This window comes from Megalops cyprinoides, chromosome 1 (assembly GCF_013368585.1).
Source record: "Megalops cyprinoides isolate fMegCyp1 chromosome 1, fMegCyp1.pri, whole genome shotgun sequence".
Taxonomy (NCBI): Eukaryota; Metazoa; Chordata; class Actinopteri; order Elopiformes; family Megalopidae; genus Megalops; species Megalops cyprinoides.
Window position 1 is genome coordinate 66,634,711 of NC_050583.1, and position 25,449 is coordinate 66,660,159.

Below are 25,449 nucleotides of genomic sequence, written 5' to 3' on the forward strand. Positions count from 1 at the left end.
TTACGTTTTTAGTTTGTGTGTAGCGGTTTTTATAGCTGGAATCTGGTGGTTGAAAATGTATTTCAGATGTTGCCGTTTTATCGTGAGAGTCTGTTTGTACTGTTGTCTAAATTACTTGCATACACTTAGACGGAATAAATTACACCAGCAAATCAAGCAAGTACCTTAAATGCTATGTATATCTTCTAAGTCACTGATTATCATGTACGCTCAATAAATTATCGGCACTTAGCCTGTGTTTATGTGTAGGGAAATAAAATGGTTCACTTTATTATTTCCAAGTTTACTGTCTATAAAGTAGAGTGCCTAGAAGTTGTATCTTGATGCTCATCAGGTTCTAATAAAATTCCATGTAAACTTAAAGCCTGTGTGCGCCTGCGTTAAACAGCTTTCTTTTAATGACGGAAGTAATGCTATAGTATGATCAAGGAGTCATCATTCTAAGTAATTAAATTACAAGGAAATGCAAACACTGGATAATTGGAAAAGCTCTAAACCCACACAAGAAAATGTTAAAAATTACTTCAATTTTTTTGTTCTCCATAAAAAAACAGCTACCAGCTGACTTGCACCTTGTCTGGCCAACTACTGAAACTTGGTCATGCTGCGCTTCTAATATCGTTGATTCCTTTTTGCTTGTGTCGTACTCTGCCTCATTTGGAAGTCGCTTTGGATAAAAGCGTCTATCAAATGAATAAACGTAATGTAAATGTGCATCTCACCAATAGATGGCGCGATTTAAATACACGCCACACTGGATAATTGTAACAGAGGACCTAAGGTGATATTATGAAGGCATCATCTTGTTAAATAAGAATTCAAATTACAATAAACGCCATACTTACACCATGTATGAAAGTTGTGTAAATATATTTATTTCCTCACACATTCTTTTTTTCATACAAGGGGAGGAACCAGCAAATAAACCAAACTCTGCAGTTTGAGGGCAAAATTTACTTTCCTCTCAAGATAATCAGAGGGTTTGAGTCACACGTGGAAAATAATCATATTCAATCACTACACCAAAGGTTAGCTATCTTTTGGTGTTGCATAATGTCTCATTTGGACACACAGTGTAAACACTGCATTGAAATTTAAGCCCAACTCCTTTGTGACTGACATGGCAGGAACAGTTTTCATGACAGGGATATACTTTACCGTGCAGTTTTGTGGCCGATATCTCTTCCTAAATATCAAAGAAATGTGGGGAAAAAAGCACAAGGCAAGCAGGATAGACTGACTCCAAAACCTTTTATTGAACACAAAGAAAATAACTGTATGGTACAGGCAGCAAAGCAGAGCATGACTTGAACAGTGCCATGCAACTGATGAGGAGAGAAAAGCTTCTCTCTTTGGAATGTGGTAGGAACATACAGAGTAATCAAAGCCACCACTGCACCTTACAAAACTGGATCCCCTATCCACACACAGCCCACTGGGATTGACAACCACATAATACATATAGCCACAACAGTGGAAAACAGAAAATATGTACACATTTGAGAAAACAAACAAAAAAAAAAAACTGTCAGTCTAATTAAGTATCCGATGTCACCGTAGACCCCCACCGCCAACATTTTCACTTCAAGACACTCTTATGGAAATGATTGTCATTTCTTAACGGTTGTGGAAGGTCTATTTAGCTCTGCAGAATGAATGAGGTACCCCATTGCCACTCTCATAGTGATGTGAGAGTACTGTCCAGCACCCAAATTCGCAAATCACTTTCACAGTAACTGCAGTTAATAGAACATATAATATACTTATCTTTTCAGGTATATGTAGTAAGAAAAGAGAACAGAGGTGTAGTGTAACTATAGAAGCTTATGTATACTAATGACAGTGTTGATTTATTAAGTTCCTGACCTGAGAGCCAGCAGTGACTTAGAAATGACCTTCCTTTAACCAGCTAACGTGGATCTTTCCCTAAGGCCACTGCTGTAGGGTTGTACCTGATTCTATCATCAAAATATTTAATTCCAATAACCCTAAAAATGACAACTGAAAAAACTGAAATACCACTTTCACTGAAGCATAGAGAAAGTCTCCTCTTGTGTTACACATGCATATATAAATCGAAATGAAAAGAGTATGTACTCTACCAAGTGCTTTATCGGCTTTTTAATCCAAACATGTTTATTAAAACACATTTATCGCATAGTTAAAGCTCATTTTCTACTATCTAGTTAAAAAAAATTCGTAAAAATAATCTGGTACACTGATTTTATTACTTCAACTGCACAGAAATAAGAATACAACTGAACTAGCAAAACTGAGATGTCTATTTGGGGGCATAATCCTAAAATGTTAAAAGCGCACAATACCACTTACTGTGAAACACAACTTTGCACACAGCAGATTCAAAAATGCTTTTAAAAACAGGTAGAAAGCAAAACAGCTCATTCACAGGCTAAAGAAAGTCATTCTTTCTGAAGTACACAGCAAACGCAACCTTCCTACATCTGGGACGGATTTAGTTTCAAAATGCAGTCAGATGCTGCTTCTTAAGTGCATTGACCCACTTTGACACAACAACAACAACAACAAAAAAAAGCAACAGCAGCAAAAAAAGACAGATCTGGCAAAGTCAGGTACTTTTGTACCTCATACATTTATATGGGAATTTGTTTGTATTGGAATAACTGAAGCCAGCTTGCATCAGTGGCCTCTGAAAGCTCACACAAAGAGCTGCTGAGATTTGACCCTTAGTGATTTTTCAAGGAGCTGCATTGAATGCATTCAGTGAACATACAAGAAATTTAACTGGTGCCTACCAATGGCACAGCAGAGTCAATGCACAATACTCCAGTGTGCATCTCCAAGGTCTTTCCCTTCGTACATTACATTGACTGAAACATCATCATCTGTAGTTGATATTAAAATGCATGCATGATATCCTATCTACAATATTTCTGTAATTATTTCAGTGATGCTTATTTTACACTCTTTGCTTTTACCTCAAAAAGGACAGATGACTATTTTTGGGCCTGACCAATGATGGTAATGAACTGGCCAGGAGAAGAAAGGTAAACATAGGCTGATAGTAAGGTACATTTTAAGTAGAAAGGAGGATTCAGTAGGTTGAAGAGTAAGCACGTTGGTTGATTGTCACTCTTTAAAAAGGGAATATGTATTCTTAGGATGGGATCGCGCACTGTGGGAGACGGTGGATTAAAGAGCCCTGGTTTATCTGTGATGTGCTGTTTTCCCACCCTGCTAGTGCTGCTCCTGGGGTTGGTTGGGATGTTAAGGTAATACAGGTATGTCGGTGTATACAGGTTCTCTGGCTATCCAGGAGTCTCGAGGGGTGTGTGTCAGTGTGTGGGGTGGGCGGGCTCACAGAGTTTAAGAGTCGCGGCGGATGAACCAGATCTCGTTCCTGCGGCAGGACGCCCCGGGGTTCTCGTAGACGGCCACCATGTAGACGTCGCGGTGCAGGGTGTCAGTGTTGCCCAACAGCTCCCACAGCAAGTTGACCTGCCGCATGACCGTCTCCTCTGTGGTGGTGCCGAAGAATACCCTGGGGGCGCGAAGGCCAAGAAAACCCCGTGTCACTCCCTCCCATTACCGTAGCCTCCATTTACACACAATCTGTTATTCCCGACCACCACTGCATTTTCCCTGCGCACACACACAGATGCCAACAGATGCGCAATTGAGTACAATGGCTTATTTCAGCTTATTTTATAAATTATTAGGGCCTACCATTATATGTGATTTGATGAGCTTTTCTTCCCTGCCCAATGTGGATTTCCTGGCCCAGTCAATAAAATGGAAAGACCTTGGATGACTTGAGCAACATGCCATGTGTATACATTTAACTGCGTCCCAGTCATTGTGCCCTCTCACTAAATGTTACAACTGGCCATAATAAAAGAGCGATTGAGGGAGGACCCTCATTTGAAGAGCACCTTCCGGAGTTCTCTAAAAATGAACATTACTTTATACAATTATCATTTAGTATGTGTGTATGACCGGGGCTCAAAATTTAACACATTCAAACTGAACAAATGAACTGAAAAACTGAATAAAAATATGGAGATAAAACCCATGTAAGGCATTTAATCTGATGTGCAGACCAAGACAATGGCTTTTGTAGGGCTGACTTATAAATTAGTTTGGTATTTCCATTCATCTGGCTTTCATTTCCTGACCGAACGACCCTTGTTGAGTTTTTAATGGTTTTAATGGTTTCAATGTACTATCCTTAGTAAGAATATACTGTTACCCCTAGCAATGCGCTTCCTACTAAAGGCCCAGGGTTAAAACAGCCCTCACTGACACCCAGGGGACTCTACATTATTTACATTATTGCCATTCAGCAGACGCTCTTATCCAGAGCGACTTACATCAATTACAGGTTTTACAATATTATCCATTTATACAGCTGGATATTTACTGAGGCAACTGTGGGTCAAGTACCTTGCCCAAGGTGACAGCAGCAGTGCCCCCGTGAAGAATTGAACCGGCAACCTTTCGGTTACGAGTCCTGCTCCCTAACCACTATGCTACACTGATGTTCGAGCTGGCTCACCTGGTGACGACCCTAAGTGCGTCCCTGTGCACGATAGTGATGTCGGGGTCTGTGGGCTCGGGCGGGTTGTCCTGGAACTCTGCTGGCAGGTAGTACGCTGTGAGGATCTCCTTCACAAACCCGTTCCCGTCCTCCAGCATGTGGACCTCATTCAGGATCGGAATGGTCATCCCGAGGTAGCGACCTGCAGACGCAGGGCGAATGTAAAGGGGCCGTTGCTGCTGTAGCTCACTCATAGGGGCCACATCAGGTTCCCAAACAGAGCAGCTACACCATAGAATCATCCCATCATTTATAAAAACACTCTAAGCCTGAGCATTGCAATACGATGAATGGAAGGCTTCTATCTTGGCACGTTATTTCTCTCCACTTTAAAGATTCTTTTGTATCTGCAACAGTCAATATGCAGTTAATGGAATAAGAGAAGAAGCATTTTCTTATATTTGAGAACACACTGCGAGAAACAAGAGACCAGCAGAAAAGTCACTTAGTGTTCCAGTTTATATTACTAAAAAAAAAAACTATTGGGCCGTGATTGCAGGGATACTATTAACGGAGTGCACTGCAAGAACTAAAGAGCAACAAAGTGAAAAAAAAATAATAATAAGACTGAACTTTGCTGCTGTTACTTCATGCTCAGATTTCAAAATGTCTTTCACGTGAAAGTTACCCATTATTTGTTTATTGGGTACTGACTGATTAGCCAACATTCCAGGGTAAGAAAAGGACAATTCAGATATAAGTCAGCTCCAGTGGGGCTATGCTGAAGTGCGATCGTGGTGAGCGACCCCTCTGAAGGCCACATGTGAGGCTCTCCTACCTGCTGAGTTCTCTTTGCAGATGTACCGCATGAGCTTCATGAAACCCATGGAGATGCTCTGCTCATACAGTTTCTCCCCCTTGGTAATGCACGCCCACTTCCCTGGGGGGTACACCCTCTCCTCGTATGCCACCTCGCCCAGCTGCAGCGTCACAAACACACACACACACACACACCTGTGTAAAGGCACAGATACCCGTCTGCATCGTTCCTTCTTTGTACCACCAACCCCGCTGAGAGAACGATCCATGTTCTAGCAATACGTTACATCATGCGAGGCATTAGCGATGCTCCCCCCTAAACTCTGTGCGTCACAGAACACTTTGAAAGAGCAGAAACGAGGGCGGCATACCTTCTCATGCTGAGATATGGTGGCAAAAGGCACTTGTTCCTGCTCCTGATTGCGTCTCGTCATCTCCTGAATGGGACCCCTCATTTCTGTTCAAAAACAACGCACAACACATCCACTGCGGCCTTGTGCCTGACAACACGTTTGTTGTTCTGATCAGAGCAGAGCAAGCAACTGCTGTGCTGTACCCATGAAAACTCAACAAGTGGATTCTGCAAAATAAGAGTGCTCTCGTTTATAATTTTTTTTTTTTTCTTGAAAATGAGTAACACTTATGAAACAAAAACTTGCCTCTCTCTTTTGGAACGAGGCACTGCGTCAGTTAAGCACCACTTCGTTCTGTCATTCAAGCCGTTGCTATGATTCATGTTCAGGTGGCGCTACATTCAATAAGATCCAGAGGAAACAGTCAATTCTACATGTCATTTGCTGACAACTTTTGTGCGCTTGTTATAAAGATGAAGGACAAACTAAAGGAGAAAGCCTGAAGGCTGTCCTGTTACACAATAGCAGTGTCCACCCTTCATTAACTATTGGCTGTGCAGTACACATGAAAGAAGCCTACAATAACATGGAACTGTTGTTGAAACACATAAAGTACGACAATTACGACTGGAACATCTGTGGTGATCTAAAAGTATTGGCACTGCAACTAGGACTGGAGCTCGGATATACAAAGTACTGTTGTTTCCTTTGTGAATGGGGTAGCTGTGCTTAAGAGTCACGTTACATTAAAAAGAACTGGCCGCTCCGTAAGCATTTCATTCCAGGGCAGAAAGGTGTGGCGCATAAACCACCTGTTGATCTAACAAAAATATTTATGCCTTCTCTTCATATAAATACTCAGATTGATTAAAGTTTTGTGAAAGCAATGAACAAAGAAGGTGATGGATTTCGCTATTTGAGACAGACGTTTCCAAGAATAACTGATGCCAAGATTAAGGGAGGCATTTTTGTTGGTACACAAATCAAACAGGTCATCAATGACAGGGAGTTAGAGGATCTGCTAGTGGGGCCAGAGAAAATAGCATGGAAGGCATTTAAGGATGTTGTTGAGAATTTTCTTGGCAACTACAGAGCACCAAACTACATTGAGCTGCTTGACAACATGCTTAAAGCATGTCATTGAAAATTCATTTTCTGCATTCACACTTCCCTGCTGATCTTGGTGCAGTCAGTGACGAACATGGTGAAAGGTTTCACCGGGACATTGCGACCATGGAAAAGCGGTATCAGGGCAACTGGAATCCATCCATGCTGGCCGACTATTGTTGGACACTGACACAAGAGGCACCAGATGCTGAGTACAAACGAAAATCAGCTGCAAAACATTTAAGCTCAGTCAAACTAACACAATGTGTCAGCATAATTATGCGATTAAACATGCTAAATTCAATAAAAGTTATTTTAATGTTTCTCCAAATTCCTATGTGATACAGCAAATCTTTAATTATTTTTGTGTTCGGCTTGACATTGTCTATCATAATCTCTCTTTTTTTTTCAGGAAGCAAAACATTTGAAAAAAATCTGTTGTCCAGTGGAGTCAGTAAAGGGCAAACTTGAGCTTTCCATGCCATTTCAGAGCATGTTTCAAGGCTGAAGAACGCGAGATATCAGATTCAGCTCATCTAGACTCAGATCCAAATCTAAATCCATCCAAGACACATTAAACCTGGCCTTTCCATGCACGCTTTCCCCTCTAATAGTACAGCCCTTCATCTTAATTGACATTCAGGTACACTATTGAGATGCCCAGTCATTAAATGCCAGTCACCCAGCCTGGCTTGCCATGTTCACCACTCCTCCAGCAGGGCCCTGGGGATATTTTGGTCACACAGAGCTGCTGGACATCGGATGTCAGGTCAAACACTTAGCCATTAACTTAATTGTCTGATCAGGCATGGAGCCACCCAGCTGAGGGACAGCATATTCACCAAAAATAAAGACCGGGTGCATTTGTTATTTGGTATTTATAATAGTGCTGGCAGAGTTCAGTACCCAGAGGGACACCACATTTAGTGAATGTGGTACTTATAATAACACTCGAGATGCCACAAGCTCAGACTTTGCTGAGCAGGCCCCATTTTGAATGGGGGGGGGGGGTGAGGTGCTGGAGGCAACACCGGCTCCTGAAAATCAATATCCTCCCCAAAAAGTGCCTACAATATGCCTGGGAAAACAGTATGTTCACCAACCCATCTCAGAGCATTCATCCCTTTATAGTAGGACCGCTTGTAAGAGGCCATGCCGAAACAGGCACACAAGCCTCCGACACCAAGCTGCTATTGGACCGTTTGTGTTGACTGCAATCACAGTGGGAGGGCTCGCACCTTGTGGAACTGAAACTTGATGCGTGCTGGCCACAGCCTGCCAATGGGCATAGAGCCTCTCCTGCTCCTCGTCGTCCATTGGCTCCGAGTTGTCTGTGATGTCATTGTCGAGCTGCTCATCATCAAGCTCTGCAAGGTCCTCGATGGAAATGAGAGCCATTTCAATAGGCTACGTCAAATCTGGAAAACAGCCAGGGAGAAAACGGGTATTAAGTTATGGCATCTTCAACCAAACTGCACACACTAATGGGTTATGAAAAAGCTGTTTTCCCCACATCAATGCTTTATTAGGTTCCTGCACATAATATGTGGGTGAGGTCTGTAAAAGGAGTAGCAGATGGCTTGCCTGTTCTTTGTTGATCCCAGAGTTGGCAGAGATTGCATTACTACAGATACAATAGAAATCCAGAGACTTATTGAAAAACGGAAGTCCCATTAAAAAACCTCCACTGTAGGAGGCATCCTGTCGGATATATCAAAGCAAGCACTTCAGGGATTTCTCAATCCCACAAATAAAAAGCAAATCAGAAAGCCAAGAAAAAAAAAAAAAAAAAACTCTGCTTCTGACAACCACGAACATCATTTCACACTCAGACATCCAGCCATATTCACATTGACAAAACCCTTCTACTAATGAACTCACTGCACAGTGCCACCTGATTCTAAAACTCAGCTACAGGTGGATAAATGAAGGTGAGCGCTTTCATACAGAAGCCTGGTCCTCAGTGCTCCACCTTCACTGTTGGTGTGCCATTCTTACCCAAGTCAACATGGGCGGTTTGCATCCCAACTGACTGTTCAGGGCAGGCACTATGCAGATCCACGGATCTTTTCATTAAATAAATCAGTTAATCTGATTGCGTGTGTCCACTACAACTCATCAACATAACGTAAAGATCAGTGGATCTGCTCTGAGCTGATGCCCATGAACAATCAGGGAGCCTCATCTTCTGCAGAGGTATTGCTGACCTTTTTAATATTTTAAGTTTGGACTTTACTGCTACCACAGCCACCCTTTCTATATCCAACTGACTCCCCGATAAACGAGCATGACTGCTCAATCGCAAATCTGTGGTGAAGGAAAAAAATCCCTATGTTTTTGTTATTCTGGTGTTGAACAGACCTAAAAGACAACCATGAGCCATGCAAATCATCTGCAGAACCAGAAACAGCTCAGGAAAAAAATGTATTTCTTTTCTAGCATGAATCATTTATTCCGTGTGAGCAAGGTGGTGCTTTCTTGCTAGGAGTAAGCACTGAAAAACATTTCCTGGTTGAGGTATTTCACACAAGATGAACTACTTCTGTTCGATTTACCTTGTCTCTGACCCAACCTAACTCAAGTATCTGTGGTTTGTCAGCATACTGACACCCTGAGTCTATTTTCCGTGGAACTCCTTCCTAAGGAACAGTGTGCTTACCTTGTCTAACGCAATGACTATGTGGATGACTAAAGTATTACTATTACTGTTGTTATTATTATTACTATAGGTCGCTAATTTCTTCTGGCCTTCCACAATAGAGGAGGGAAAGATCCGGAGCTTGCTGGCTGACAGACAGAAACCAACTAGCTTCGAATCAGTGGCTGCTGAGAGCTGCGAACGTCCATATCTGCTAGACTGTCTGCTGTCTTCTTCAGCAATGACAACACTAGCATCGCGTGTGAACGTCCGCTAATAAGCAATGGGAGAACATGGTTAACGTGTGCAGCTAACAACGCAATCTACACAGACAGAAGTCCATGGAGTAATGTGTTGGTAACGTTAGACTAATTAGGCTAGCTGAGTTTGCTAGTAAAATACTGACAGAGGAGAGACTATTCTGGAATATTTGCTTATTAAGGTCACTGAGGATGCATATGGCTTGCGTCAAGTGAAATTGCCTTAAACCTTGTTGTGATAACCTGGACTTTTTATTTCTTTTTAGACTGCTAACTGAGCTCACTGATTCGTGTTAATCAGTGCTAATTTAGCTAACCCATAACACGCATTTGGCTACATTATAACTCCCTGACGCAGCGCAACCTTTCAACGGCATTTATTAACTTAACAGCGAAGTTTACTAAATTAGCTCACTGTACAAGCAAGCGCGTAAGATTAGCGTTTTGTTTTGAATAAACCACTCGCTTTAAAACCTTTCAGACACTGTTAATTTAGCTGACTAGCCATACATCTTCAACTAGTTCGCTGGAATAATTAACGTTAACGTTAGCTATCGAGCTAAATAAATATAAAGCTCGCCACAATGTTAGATCAAAAATGTTACGGCAATCATTACCGATTTACGTCGAACACGCTCTTGTTTCTCGCAAGCCCAAATCCGATTAACCAGCTAGCAAGCTAGCTACAGTGGTCTGCACACAGAGTGAGCCTTTATTGGACAGGAACACTAAAGTAGGTCACCCCCCCCCAGCTCCGCCGACTCCTGAGAAACACCGGGAAAATCACGCAGCAGAAACCACTGCAGGAAAAGAACGCCTTCGAAGTTTAACTCTACATTTTCCGTCAGCTAAAAAAAACAGCTCACCACTTAAAACAAAACTTAAAAGATCAAGCTCGATAGCTCTCTGGACAACTTGCCAGTTAGCCGGTTAGCTGCATGTACAGTTCAGCCAGCTGTAGCCACAAATACTGGTTTACGATCGTCGGCTGTCACGGTCTCGACTTCACGTTGTGTTCCCACTCGTTAGTGTTAAAACGTATTCAAAATCGCACCCCGTGCATCGTTTAGAAACATGTAACGCCGAGCCTACCTACCTGTGAGCAAGAGTGTAACCGGTCTTGTTTTCACGCTTACTCAAACGTTTGCCAACTGGTTCCCAACCACTGTGCATCAGGATGAGCTGTAGCGTTGTACTGCAGGGAACCGCTGCGTGTCACGTGGGGTGGCAATGGCATCGGAAACGACAAACAAGTGACCTACTGAAGAGTGCACGGAGCTTTGAACCTGCATACTCTCACCAAACATAATGCAAGGTGTATGTCTCTGTATAATTTAGCTCATTGTCTCTGTGCAATTGAATACAATCAGTCGTGGCAGCTATCAATCTTTGTATCCTGGCACCCCTAAATTTCTATTATTGCGACACCCAGACGCATTCAGAGATTTATAGTTGATTATACAGTGTAAAATATGGTGCAACGTAATAAATATATATTTTGAGAAGTATGTTGTTCAGCCCAAGAATATATTTGAATTTATATTGGAATGGATGTGACAGGAAAACATTTGCTGTACAGATGAAAAATGGCCCATTCTTCAGTTTAACAGCAGTTCTAAAACCAGTGAAAGAAATGGTTAGGAAAATTGAGGCATCCCTCAGTCTAAGATTCTCAAGACCTTGAGCAGAAGGAAAGAGATCACATTCCAAGAAAACTAATGTAAACTGGTAAGGTCCCTTTTCAGCCCATATAGTACCAGTGATCGCTCAAAAGGCACTCACTTTAGTGAAATTATTAGTTCATGCTTGAAAGGACATAGACTGTAACAGTACACTGTAGTCTACATATGGCCAGTAATTCTCATGCAATATTCAAATAATTAATGTGTCTCCTATTGACATTGTGAAACCCCAGTCTTCCTTATCTCATGTCTAGGATGAAACATGTCTGTATGCCTCAGGCAGCTAAGCATGAACATGATATGTGCAATTTTGCCTTTTCTCTGTCAATATTGTGACAGGTCCTGCATTACAGATCCCTATTTTGTCCCTCTGTATCTCCATTCAAGGAACGTAGCCTTATTCGTACACCATCCATTCAGCAAGAGACAAAGCAGAGACACCGTAGGTCAGGTCACCCTCGCTGTGTTTCTAGTGAGCATGCTTTACAAGTTGTTCATTCTGCATGTGCTTTTTCAACCCTCAGACTGACTTTTAACTGAATAATTAACTTCCTGTTTCCAATTAGATCATGTTGTTAAGTTGTACAATGGGCCTCATTTTCCTTGCTGTTGTTAAAAATAATGACACATAATACAATATGAGGAGAGTATTTAGGTCATCCACCTACACCCCTTCTCTGGGTTTTAGGAAATGAAAGCGCACATGCAAATTAACCGCATGAATAACGGCTATGTTCGTGACAATGTCTGGAGGGCCATATACATTACACTGCATATCATATTTTGGAGTTGGACTTTTGCCAAAAAGGGGAACTTTTTTTTTTATATATATACATTTTTGCTTACGCAGAACTAAAATGGATAGCACACAAAACAAAGTGGGATTTGATTCTTTATTGAGAGCAAACAGCTAACCAGCTTTCTATACAAGGGAAAAGCAATGTATTGCAAAATTGATAGGATGAGATAAATTTTGTTGTTGTCACATAACCACCCGATATCCCGAGGAGGAAGTTCATCCTTGAAAACAATCAGTACCACAAACAACCACATTCGCTTTGCAGTTGTGTTTTTGGTTTTTGCAGCCCATGTAATTTCATGGGTTTCAGAAGTGTACAGAAAGTGAACCACAAAGAAGTATCAAGGCAAGCTTAATAATTTAGTAAGAAGCATCAAAAATCTCCTAAGTACCCTATTAATTTGACGTATCAACATTAAAATGGTAGATGCTTGCATCAATCAATGTTCAAAGGTAGAGGTCTAACACTCTTAGAAAAACAGAAATAAAAACATTTCATTTTTGGAACAGCTTGGATACAACACGGTGTCATTCATTTAAACCTTTGAAAAGATCCACCTTAAAGCACTGCAAAAAGACACAATTAAAAATAAAAATACATCTGGCCTGTGTGACAGTGTAAACTACAACCATATAAAACAGGGTAAACCGGAGTTAACTGTGTGGTGGTTTCCAATTATCCAGCTCTCCAATATGTACTTAAACAGCAGACCTAAAGCACCCTGATGCCCTACCCTAACACCAGAAATTGTTTTTGCACTGTTCTTTGGATAGGCAAATTAGAGTCATCCTTGTTCCAGAGTGTTCATTATTCAAATAGGTACCATATAAGAGGAGGAAGAATGAACTTTTTTTTTAACAATGCCACTTACAGAGAGCAACAGGGAACCAATAAATCAAAGGGACAAGTTGTAGTTGCTGGCAAAGATATTTCGCTTATACATAACAATCAATGCACCTTTATTTTAGGTCAGAAATGTGAATGTGGCATCTCAGTCTAAACAAATGACTAAAAATATGAGATGATCAAATTACCAGTGCTGTGTAAGGTGGCAGACAGACAGCAGGGTCAGAATTAGGTTCTGGACAGCATGGTGCCTGTGGGAATGTGAGTTGTGATGGAAGGAATCTTTGAGGAGAAACTGCGGACACACAGGGACCCACATCGTTCTGTACCCAGAACAACGCCACTCACATTATGTTAGTGAGCTTCAAAAATGTCCCAAAGACAGGCATCTTTGAAGGAATAGACATCAGCTCTATTAGCGTGGGGAGGGCAGTCGCTGTGCATCTTGGCTAGTTCCACGTCATGCAACTGACTCTCACCTCTCGGGACCCTCCTGTGTTCCATCACCCAATGCAAGAACAATGGTGGTGTCCATCATTCATGTAAATAATAATAAAAAACATACAGTACTTTCTTCTGACTGAACTGGAAGACAGACACTAAAGGTTTAATGCCCCTCACAAAACTTGGTCTGATCCACAAAAAAATCTGACTGTTAATATTTATATCCATATGATATTTATATCAAACAATAAAACATTGAGACATTTGTCTAAATTACCCTGTACATTTGACATAGTGTTCCTTAAAGCTGTAGGAATTGATCTCTTAGCAAAGGACTCTAAAGCAAGTAGATTTAGGTTAAGAATTACGCACAAACCATTGGAAATGGCAAATCAAGGGATCTGAGGCAGGACTTTTACAGTACAAATCACCATAACAATAGCAGCAGATCCATTCTTTCTGGAAGAAGCCTGAGTGATGAACATGCAACATAATAAAATTATATCAAAAAAAATTAAATAAATCTGTAAACCTGTTTCCTTCCTGTCACAAGAACACACAGGAGAAAGCCAATTAAAACGGCAATGGCAAATGGCAAACTTTCAGATGGCCGTAGAGAACAAAGAATTACATTACAGCAAGTACCAATTATGCAAAACAACACAGAAAGGTACCACTTCGCTGTCAGAGGGTAGCTGTGCATTTTTCTTTCACTGCATTGGGAGGTATTATGAACCAATGTGCAATCTACACCTATGACAAAACAAGAGGAGGACACACAGATAACCATGCAGAATTACTGTGAAGTTTTTTTTTTTGACTCTGTAATGCATTTAAATGCAGATTGCCTTCATGTTTCCCTCACAAACAGCCTGTTGTCACATGTCGCTGAGGGAGCCGCTGACCCCCTGCTGGAGCAGACAGCCCTCTCTACATTTGTAGGGATACAATCTGGTAGACTAAGGCAACATTCCAACATTCCAACCCCCCCACTCTCTGGCAGGTTTTGAGGGTGACTGGATTTTGTTGGTGCCACTCAGGGCTTCTCCTACAGATTAATGTGTAGTGTCTGAAAGCTTTGGGAGAGGAAACGGTTTGCTGCGTGCATTCTTAAAGGCTACCCCCATTCAATTGAAAAGTGAATTTAAAAAAAAAAAACAATGACATCCAACAAGGATGCAATCCTGTAGCGCGAGGGGAGGATGTGAGAAGCCCCCCTGTGTCGTCGGGACCTCCCTGCTGGCCAAGGCCGCCAGCAGGATCCAGGGACGCAGGGCAAGGGTCACTTGGGGACAGTTGGATGAGAGCGAGATGATGTAGCTCCATGTGGGAGAACGCTGAGCGTGCTCAGTTTCCAGTGTACAAGTCCACGTTGCTGGAGCTGAGACCCCTGCTGCCCCTCAGCCTCCCTGTCCCCACACCCTGCAGAGAGAGACAGGGTTATCCAGGGGGATGCTTGCTGTAAGCCTGCAGGCCTTGCATGGAAAACTACACTACAATACAGCGTCCTACTTGAAGAGACTACATTACCCAGCTCACCCCTTTCCAGGGCCAATCATCCACAAGCTCCTTTGAACATATTTACGCTACATCACTGATTAAGGTCATAGTTTCTGCTACGCTAGTTTGTAAGATTTAAAGCAGATTTGCGTCTTTTTGAATCAAGAATCAATCTCTGAATCAAGTCAATTTGTTCGCCTGCTGTTGCTGCTTTCGGTTGTTGTTGGCAAATGATGTGGTTGGGATTTCACCTGGGCTGTAGAGTTCAGCTTGCACTCAAGACAAGTGCCTTAACTGCTGAACAACATGGGAACCCCAGATTTGTGTCTTTGCGATTAGTCGACTGCATGACTGTGTTTGTTAACGTCATAGGAAATTGTGGTCAGACAACTAAAAAAATACCATGAGAAATACGTGAAAACAAGGAAAGGAAGGCATTCATATAAGAGGACACAGTGACACCAGTGGGGAAAAAAAACAAGTTGGTCTACCATCTTCCATGCTGGCAGTCAGGCAGCTGCCTCTCTAAAGGTCATGGCAGCCCACAGAGCAGTCTCATTACCAGACTTCTAAAACAGGCCACCCACCACTAGGCCACTTACCTGAAACTGGTCATCGCTGGGCTTGTTCAGGTAGTTAAGAGAGGCTGCACGCTTCATGCTGAGGGGGCAATAATGGATGTATCAGTCAGCGCACACAAGATCGCCAGTGCGCTCATGCAGTGCTAAAGAAGCGCATGGGATAACCAGTGTGTTCAGATACTGCTAAAGCGGCACATGAGGGCACCTGTGTGTTGGGACATCGCTACTGCAGAGCACAAGGTTGCCCGTGTGTGCAGACTTAGCTATAGCAGCACATGAGATTGCCAACGTGTTCAGCTACAGCAGCACAAAGGGCTACTTGTGTGTTCAGACACTGCTATAGCACTACAGAAAGTGCAGTTTTTTCCCCTCTTTGTCTGCACAGCATTCAGCTGTTGGAGACCGAAAGTAAAAATGTTGGGCAAATAACCGACAGATACACTAGTTTAATTTTGCTATGTAAAGGACAAACGGCATTGTGAAGTTTGTTCAGGGTGCCCTGCGGATGTGCGGTTAGAGGCAGGTTTTCCCTCTGCATCTACCGTGACCGTGTGCTCGGTGGCAGGTTGGCCGCGCATGTTCAGTTGCGGGGGTGCCGCTCTTACTTGCTGTTGCGAGGCTCTGGAGGCCCGTTCCCCTGCAGCTTCTTCACCAAAATCTCGCTGCTCCTGCGCAGGACATCCCGCAGCTTCCCCAGGGAGCCGCTGCGCTGTAGGGCCCCGTTGCCATCCTGCAGAGACACCCGCGCACCCCTCACGGTCACTGACGTACACCCTCGAACCTCCACTACCAGCAGGACGTGTCTGCAGGGTCCTCTCCGCTGTAACAGCCATGCGGGACTGCAGCACCACCACGCTGTAAAATGCCCTTTTTATCACCTTGAGGATTCTTTTCTGGTTCAAAAGTCCAACACCAATGACCAGATAAATGTCACTACTGTTTTCTGTATTAACATATGAACTGATACAAATAAGCCTACAATTGTAATAGCTTCAGAGGGGACTGCGGTTTTTTCTGGCATTTTGAAAATGATATGTGCTGAAAAGAAAGGTTTTGTCAGGCTGCAAATCCATCTGCTTCAGAAACACTATATTTTTGCGGTTATGTAACTATGATAGTCAGACAGTCGCATAGTCACAACCTGGGGGTTTAGGAGAGGGAGCATGTGCGGAAGCATCAGATCATCGCTCTCTATCCTGATTCTGTCCTGGTTTTAGCTCCTAATTACACTCAATTGATTGGACATACCAGTGCTCATCCATACACAAGAAGTGTTTAATTGCTCTATTTCTGGCTAATGAGCATCACTGTTCTATAAACTGCTGAATCCATTTACTCAGTGTTTTACGGGTTTCAATTCATTAACGTGAGCATGGTTCTCTCAGTTCCAAGCGTCGGGACAGCCCGTTCAGCTTCCCCTCTACCTCCACGAAAATACGCTGTTTCAGACTCCCAACCGATGTCAGCCAGAGCATAGAGCAGCAACATAGTGACTTACACATAACAGGCGAGGTTACTAGGACACTGTCCTCACAGAGACACCCAGGCTAGAGCGATCGACATCTCTCCACTGAGCTATTAATAGCAGAGCTCCATTTGGACATCTGTTGTGTGTACCCTGCGAGGGGTGGATTAGGACCCTGAATGCAGTCTCTGTGATCTGCAGCTTCCAGGCCCGCTCTCTGCATAAGCCGTGTGTCATCACTCATCGTGTGTAAAAGCAGGGGTGGAGATGGGAATGTGGGGGGGGGGGGGGGGGGGGGGGGGGGCAATACAGGAGAAGCACCAGTATACGCAATGACAAGTGGTCTCCTGTCACCACTTCAGTTAAATCAGTTGAGGGCCCTCGGATCTGTGGTTAAAGAACTGCATGCAATGAAACTCAACACGTTGAACTTTGACTGTGATCGCAGATAACCACAACCTCTAAAAATGCTGTAAGTATTAAATATAACCAAGCTGGCATTGGCTATCCTCCCTTTCAAATACTGGGGTGCGCTGTGAACGTTACATAAGATAAGGTTACCAGGGGATATAACCATTTAACCTCTCTTACATAGTAAGAAGGCTTCGGCACAATAATGCACTGTCTTACATTCTGTAACTGCACTTCACCATTGTTCGGGGCATGCTATCCAATATAACACAATTCTGTGATTGTTTCATTTACATGTGTTACGCTGTATCTGTTAGCTATGACAACTAATAACTTAACAGAGGTGGTCAACCCACAATTATTTCAATACCCACACGTGACAAATTCTTGACTTTCAGAAGTGCTCTTTCCCAAAATTGTGTTTCATGGATACATCTAATAAAAATCTCCTTCCTGCCAAACCAGACTTTAGTGTTTTCTTTGTAGTTCCACCGTCCTGACAGCGCCAAATGTGGAGCACTGAAGCATGATGAATCCAGTCCTATGATACATGCGTACACAGCTGATGGACTCCCTTTCATCGTTAGCTAATGACATAGCCCTGCCTCAAACTCATGAGGTCTCGGGCTATAGGGCTCAACCCGTACTCATAACAAGAACTTCAGCTGAGCTGCTCGGGAGCCCCTACCAAATCACTCTTAAACAACAAATTCTTTTCCATCTTGTTTTACAAATACCTCTCCGTGCTTCCTCTCCTTGTTATCACTGTCTGTCATGTCTTTCTGTATCTTCCGTACCTCCCCTGTATCCCTGTTTCGTCCGCTCTCCTCTGGAGCATGACTGATTCACACCTTTCTGACTAATGAAATATTTTATTAATTAATTAATTGCAACAGTCAATCCAATATCTTGCTCTTCTTCAGATTTGATCACGTCCGTAGTGTTTTTCCCAATCGATCAATTCGGTAAAATAAGGAGATGAGATCAACTTAACATCAACTTAACTAACCAGTCTGATATTTAGTAATGGGGTTATTTATTTATATAACCAGTCTGATATTTAGTAATGGGGTTATTTATTTATATAATAAATATGTTTTTATTATAGGGGAAATTCTCTACTCTGTTAATGCGTGACAGCTACACCAGAAATAAAGTAAAATTTCTCACTGTGTGTATTTATGAAATGCTGGTCAGCCCTCATTTGTTTGGCCTTTGTTTATTGAGTGTATTACATATTCCTGCAGAGGCGGTTTTTCTAAATAAAAAACTGTAAAATAACAAGTGAGCCAGCAGAGGGCAGAGTATCCACACAAACAAGCAGGCAGAGGGCAGTGTGTTCATATCACTCTAACCTGTGTAGAAGGAGTGGTGGAAAAAAGGCAATTAAGTTAAAAAAAATAATGACAATTAAAAAATGTAGACTTATAGCAGAAATAAATTTGGTTGTGACAAATAAGTCTTAATAAGTTTTAAAACCTTACCATTGACTTATCCTTCCTTTAAAATGACCGTAATGTTTGAGACATGTGACAATATATTAGTGGACTGTGTATACAACATAGTCATGATAAAACAATAGATTGTAATGTTATTTCATAGTTGTAACACAACATGACTCAAGACCTTCCCACTATTGGTAACAAACAAAACTGAAAAATGCACACCTGTCCTTTTAACCACACCTCTCTTTTTAACAAGCACAAAGAGCCACTCCCCTGGGCAGTGCTGCTAAAGTAACAGCCTCCAGGACAACTTCTTGTTGGCAGTCTGGTGTGTTACGCCTTGCGTGCTCTGAGACCATAAATTCTTTCAACATCTGCTGCTCATCTTTCTCTTGTGGCTTTATTTTTAAGGTAAGAGTATAGTATAAACAAACGAAGTATAGCCTGGAGACTTGAAATTGCCCATGCATTCTGGTTCTTTTAATTAAATGTTAGAACACTGGCATGTCATCTTCAAACTGCAATAGCGCATTAAAAATACCAGGACCACGGCAGATCTGTGAATTCCTTCGTTAAAAAGTAAATTAGTTAACAATGTATTATTCAAATGCAAAGCTCAAGATAAATGCATCACTTTGCTGCTGACGAATTGCATTTTATTTATTTGCCTTTTATATCCAAGCTTTTTTTTTTGCTTTTTATATTATTTTTCTCTCCAAGAAAACCAATTACATACCAATGAAATGATCAGTGACTGACAAACAGAATAATCAGAAGTGCTAGTACATCTACTGAAAAGCACTAACCAGTCTTCATTCTAAGGAAGCAACATACCTTGGTACATCTAGAATGTCAGTTTGGGCCAGGATTAAATTTGACCACAGTATGCGTTGCCCTTGGCATTCAATTCCGTAGCAGCTGAAATGAATGGAAAATTTGTTTTTAAAGTAGGAGTATTTCTTACTTGAATTCCTTGTTCAAGGGTTTCATGTGGAGGTTACATGCGACACATGCATTATTATTTCATATAATCATCATATATTATTATTTTCAACAATGCTGCAGAGCATTGAGTCCTGCCATCCATTGGGGACTCAGCTGTGCACTGCACCAGATGAACAAACAGCGGACCCTCAGGGGCTACCACAATGGAACAGTGGCATTAAAATCACTAACTTTCAAGCCCCTTTACACAGATTCAACACCTGTTCTCCTGAGTGTTCTTCCAAGCCAGGCCAGAGAAGAGGCAGCTCATTAACATCGGATGGCCTCTTTCTAGGCCCACACAGAATGTGAACAGCATCTACAGTCCTCTACCAATGAGATCCAATATTGTACATACAATATTATTGTACCTACTACACATGACAGTAATAAATACACAGACATATGACAAATGTACAAATGGGAATAAGATATTAATCAGATGTGTGCATTATACACTGAAGTTTGGGGGGTTGGGGGGGTTGATGTGTGTATTTTACACCAGGTTGGACTGCTAAGTGTGATACTGACAAAGAAAGACACAAGTGATATATGAAAGCGGCATTCTGAAATGCAGGGAAACTGCCATGCATCCGCTGTAGAACCCATCTACGATGTCAACCACGCCATAAATAAAGCGACTAGCAACTTCACAAATGAAACAGTCTTTATTCAAGACGATGTCAACAATGTTAGTGAAACATTCATCACAATGCAAAAGGGCCATCAGATGTGGTGCTACTAGGACTACTAACATGGATCTACAGAGCTATGTCTTCTGTTCTAAAAACAGAGTTTACAGTATAACAATAATAACAGAGAGCTCAAAACTGGTATTCTACTACACACTTGTGTTCACTAAAGTAGTTTTTTAAACAGTCCCCTCTCCTTGTGTGTGCTACTTTGTGGGTATCTGTGAAACATGGAATCCATAAATTATAAACTGGAGTGAGGGGTAGACACTTATTAAATTCAAGCTTGAGCATCATGTTCAAATAATATTACATTCAGTTAATGTAACACATTAAATTGCTGACACGTAATAAATATGTTTTTTTAATATTTTTATTATTATATTACTATTATTCCTTGTAAGTGCCACAGAAACACTGAGGAAATCTAAAGTAAAACGTTCTGTTCCATTAAGTGGCATTTAATGTTTGGTGGCATACTTCTTGAGTCACTGCATGGAACGTGTGGGGACGTGAGGGCCAGAATAACATTGAGACCTCTTCTCCTTATTTCAGGAAATTTCCCGTTTCCATCCTACGGCTAACTGACAGTTTCGTTTGCTCCTGAGCGAACGCCTACATACATCTCTCACAGACGGTGTCCATTAACAGGAAACCACGGGAAGTGACATGCCTCTCCCAAGTGACTGGAATCCTGCCTCGAAGGTAACTGTCAAACTGCCTCAACAGAGATCTCCTGGGTGGTCAAGTTCTTCTGGTTGACTGCTGCACCCTTCAAGTCTCACATGTTCCCTTTTTAACAGCTACCAGTAAACACTTACATACATGCTGAGCACTAACCAAAAAGTGTGAAGGCTGACCAAAGGGACAGCTTTATTTGTTGCTGCTTACACTGGCTTGATGGTGGGTTCAAAGGTAAAGTGTGCCAAGAATGCCTGGGTCTTAAACTTGAGCAAGCTTTGTGCAGTAATTCACAGGGTCCCTTGTGCAACCAAGCATGTCTGTCATTCTTAAAAGGTTTTTCCTGTATTCACCTGATAGTCTGAACAGGCCTGGGCCTCTACGTCTTTACACCAACACTATGCTCCACGAACGGAAGTTTCAGAATGTTCAAAAACAAATAATTTATAGCCCATAAAGCTGCAACTTTTCAGTCTGTAAGGACACTGCAAACATAAAACATAATACAAGGTTGCACATAATATAAAAATACTGAAAAACAAATATTAAGAAAAACTTTTGATGACACAGTACAGTTCCAACCACGTAACATCTTCGCTTGTAAAGGAAGAAGTACAACTGAAATAGATATGAAAGCTGACTAGGCATGAGCTTGTGAAATTATGACACAGAACTGCTGGAGATGAATTACCAGCAATACACATGTCATTAAAATTGCTAAATTGATTTCAAACTTCTTTACATTACAAATGATAGTATGCATTTTGTAATGGAAGCAAATAAAAAAAATAAAAAAAAACTAAATATAATAAAAAAGCTACAAACAGGCACCTAGGTTGTTAATTCTTGCTCAAAATCATTGAACAATGTCAACAAACTCAATTTTGATACAGCAAAATCAAAGCATTAGTGTTCTCCAAGGCAGGTCATCCTACATCCTACATCTACTAAAATAGCATCATGTTGTATTCGTTTGTGCGAGCAAATCTGTTGTAATGCCACAGCTGTAATGTAATTGTGGAGTTCAGTTCGGGAAGACACTAGGGAAGGCAAATGAAAGTGTGGATCACATCGTCACATCTCCCACTGTGCAGGCAGCTATGTTCCCAGCATTCCAATAGGCCTCGCATTCCGTCGGCTACTGCACCATCTCTACACTTGCTCTGTCCACACGCCATCCTTGCTCCTTAGCAACACCTTGCAGCCCAGTAAATACATTCCAGGTGACAGACCAGCAGGTGAAAAGGAGTGGGAGCAAGGGACAGAGAGGGAGGAGAGGGAGACAGAGGAGGAGGAAGGAGAAATACACCGCAGTTTAAGAGAGGACACACATCCCATTGGCTGCCTGCTGGAACCTGAAGTAGCAGTGAGCAATGGTCTTGCCGGAAGAATCCAGGAATGGCAGAGGAAGGTTTCGTTTGAGAGGGGAAAAAAAAGCTTGAAGGAAAGACATCCTTTTGATTTGCTATATTTTTGGGAGACGAGAAAGGGGTGGAGGGAAATCTTGATGGCTTAAGCCTAATGCAGAGAGAAACAAAAAAGACAAAACCACACAAAAGATTAAAGACAGCGCTTAAGACATAAGCTCTGATTGAAAGCAGTAAAGCAGGATCGATGAAACTAAGTCCTAATCATTAGTTGCCCAAACCCGAAGATTTCCTTTGAATCAGGGCCACTCCAACTGCTTTTTTCCCTTAAATTTATGCACCTTCATTCATTCACACGAATTAGACTACTACTACTTTTTGATACTCTCTGTATGCTTGAGATAATCTGTAAATAAGGCATGAATGGATTCACTACCATAGATGCAACTGTGAAAACAACTTTGCATACAGTTTTAATGGCAAAGGATACATGCCAATTGCCTTTACAAGTCTGAGGCCTTGCCTTCTTTCAAGTTAATGTTTTAGGCTGGTGCTTCCTCACAGACATCCAGATATGAGACAGCCAGGCTGATGCCAACTTTGTGCTTGGCTTTACTGCAGTGCAGTTCACCAGGAGTAGCCACTGCTGTGCAGTTATGCGTCTCATTATTAACAAAAAGCATGACGGCTCTCATTCACTTTACTGTATATTGGAGCTGCCCCTTTGAAATCCAACACTTTTAATACCTCCTTTGTTAGATAAAGCTAAATCTGAAATAAATCTCACACTGAAATAAAGGCATGCACAGAGGCACAGAGGGTCTCCTAGGATGCATTTTCACACTGACCACAACAGGCTCAGGATGGTGAGAACTAACTAGGAGCCAAAGAATGTGACCAAAAGCCATCACCACATCGCCTCTGGATCTGTTACACTGAGTGGAAATGCGCCGTCGTCCTGAATTCTTGTAATGTCTGTTACTGCACTTCTCAGAGGCAAAAGGGACAGCGCAGAGCATTATGGGAGAACACAGTTGTGTGCTTACTGCGCCAGCTGAGCGAATTCATCTAGAGGGCAAGCCATGTACAAATTCCTGACTGACTGGGGTGGAGCTACTGCATCTGTCTCTAAAAGCTGACTGGGAAGACTGAGAACAGGAGCCCCCGAGCACTTGGGAGTGCCAAAACGGCTGTTAACTATCACTCTTACCATTCCTATAATAATCATTATTAACTGAATTCAAAATTACTTTCAAAGGGGCAGCAACATACTACACAATTCTAATAAATACGAAATCTCTGACCGACACAGCTGACAAGTTTTATTTGCTGCTCTGGGGGAAAAGAAGTATTGACTTGAAAGGTGTATTTTCAGTTTTGACTACACATCATTTGTTTTTACATTCTTCAATTCAGATAAAGCTGTGTTATTTGTTTAGTTTAAGATAGGCACATTACTGGTTCAGCAGATGGCCTCATCTGCAGGGAAACCACACAGCTCACACATTTCCATATTATTAATTTACATATCTGGGTATTTAAAGAGGCAATTTGAATAGAGTCAAATCAACATCAAGATTGACCCCCCCGAATCCATATTTCAACCTGCAGCTGTCTGACTGCAAGTCCAGTTACATTTAGCCATTGCATCACTCTGCTGTCCATAGTGTACGGGTGGGGTACCGGGTGTCATGGTAGACACAAAGGCCAGCGTGTTTTCGGCTCTGTTCTTCTCCGCTCACTGCGCTGGTGATGAGTCAGCTCTTTGTGACATCGACGGATAGGGGCGGGCCAGAGAGTCTGCAGTGCAGGCCATCAAAGCAGCAGCGCTGTCAGCACTGCTGCGGATGAGGCTTGCAGACGGGCTAACATTATCCCGGGGACCCATGGGGGGGATGTGAGCTGTGCGGCTGAACAGTTTACGCCAATGTAAACAATTGATGTTAATGTAAACATTACGTTCATGTAAAACGGTTGAGCCTGCTGTCGATTTGAAATACTACGCTTACTTTTGTTTTGTTCTGTGTGTGGGAACATTTGATAATTAATTGTTCACAGGAGGTGCCGTTTATGCTTGAGCTTTGAACTGCAAATGCATGTAGATGGATGTCTGCTTCTTTGTGAGTGCCCCCCCCCCCCCCAGTGCAGCAAATAAGTGAGTGAAATCAAGAGAGACAGCAATTTTATTCTAACAAAGCTTCTGCCCCACCCCAGCCCCCCCCCCCCCCCCCTCCCCCCATTACCATCATTCCCCACCCCCCACTCTGGCTTCATAAGTGGGGGTGCAAAACAGCTCAGAGAGGGAGAGTACAATCCACATCAGAAAGGAAGAGAAGGGGGAGAAATCTGATTGGCTGATTGGTTGTCATGGCAACACACAGCAAAATACCCCAATGGGTTAGTCGCACAAAACACAGGAGAACGAATATGGGCGGGGATGGCGTGGGACATGCACATGCACCTGTACTCGGTTAGAGAATGCACACAGCACACAGTGTCACACAGTCCATGCACTTGGATTGGCTTCACTACTGCAAGTGACTCTTTGCAGACCGCAGCTGTGGGCTACATCCAATGACCTTGCCCGGAATGGAACGAGGTAATGAAAGAACTCTTGCTCCAGGATTCTTATCCAAAGACACTCTGAGCCTCTGATTTTCAGCAGCTTGTACTGACTCTGAGAGGGTCTGTAACTGCAGGGAAAATTATAGTGTACCGATCCACTGCAGGTAAAGCCAGCAATAATAAACAGCACAAGGCAAGACTCTAAAACACAAATCTGCTGTGCATGGTCCTTGAAATGTGATCCCCGCTATTCAGAGTGCAAGGGCCTTGAATATCTGCCACTTGAACTTCAC

At 42.3% G+C, this 25,449-nt stretch overlaps 2 protein-coding genes across 5 annotated transcripts in view; both read right to left on the minus strand.

Moving 5' to 3' along the window:
* Positions 1–1,190: 1,190 nt before the first annotated feature.
* soul4 (heme-binding protein soul4) lies at positions 1,191–10,902 on the minus strand. 2 transcript variants are annotated; one of them, XM_036538668.1, is made up of 6 exons: positions 10,790–10,902; positions 8,034–8,213; positions 5,707–5,792; positions 5,355–5,496; positions 4,535–4,718; positions 1,191–3,520 (listed from the first exon to the last, which is right to left on the minus strand). In XM_036538668.1, exons 2-6 carry the CDS (start codon positions 8,191–8,193, stop codon positions 3,346–3,348), a joined length of 747 nt encoding a protein of 248 aa, XP_036394561.1. In that variant the 5' UTR covers positions 8,194–8,213; positions 10,790–10,902; the 3' UTR covers positions 1,191–3,345. The 2 variants fall into 2 exon arrangements, with proteins under 2 accessions (XP_036394561.1, XP_036394567.1); XM_036538674.1 differs by lacking the exon at positions 10,790–10,902 and adding an exon at positions 10,311–10,398.
* Positions 10,903–14,454: 3,552 nt separating this feature from the next.
* Positions 14,455–25,449, minus strand: part of LOC118784407 (kinesin light chain 1-like) — a 36,401-nt gene continuing 25,406 nt past the window's right edge. For 2 of the 3 annotated variants that reach the window (XM_036538657.1, XM_036538649.1), the window contains exon 15: positions 22,055–22,742. In XM_036538657.1, coding sequence (XP_036394550.1) covers positions 22,737–22,742 — 6 coding nt within the window. In that variant the 3' untranslated portion in view covers positions 22,055–22,736. Of the gene's footprint in view, positions 14,888–15,567; positions 15,626–16,151; positions 16,277–22,054; positions 22,743–25,449 lie in introns of those variants that run through there. The other variant, XM_036538642.1, reaches the window with a different exon arrangement.

What these genes read in the sequence shown, in the direction of transcription:
- soul4 (XM_036538668.1), bottom strand. Translation starts at nt 8,193, where the DNA reads ATGGCTCTCATTTCCATCGAGGACCTTGCAGAGCTTGATGATGAGCAG. An exon ending in CCATATCTCAGCATGAGAAG is followed by an intron (nt 5,497 to 5,706) that starts GTATGCCGCCCT and finishes GTGACGCTGCAG; the next exon opens with CTGGGCGAGGTGGCATACGA. An exon ending in GCACTTAGGGTCGTCACCAG is followed by an intron (nt 3,521 to 4,534) that starts GTGAGCCAGCTC and finishes TCGCGCCCCCAG; the next exon opens with GGTATTCTTCGGCACCACCA.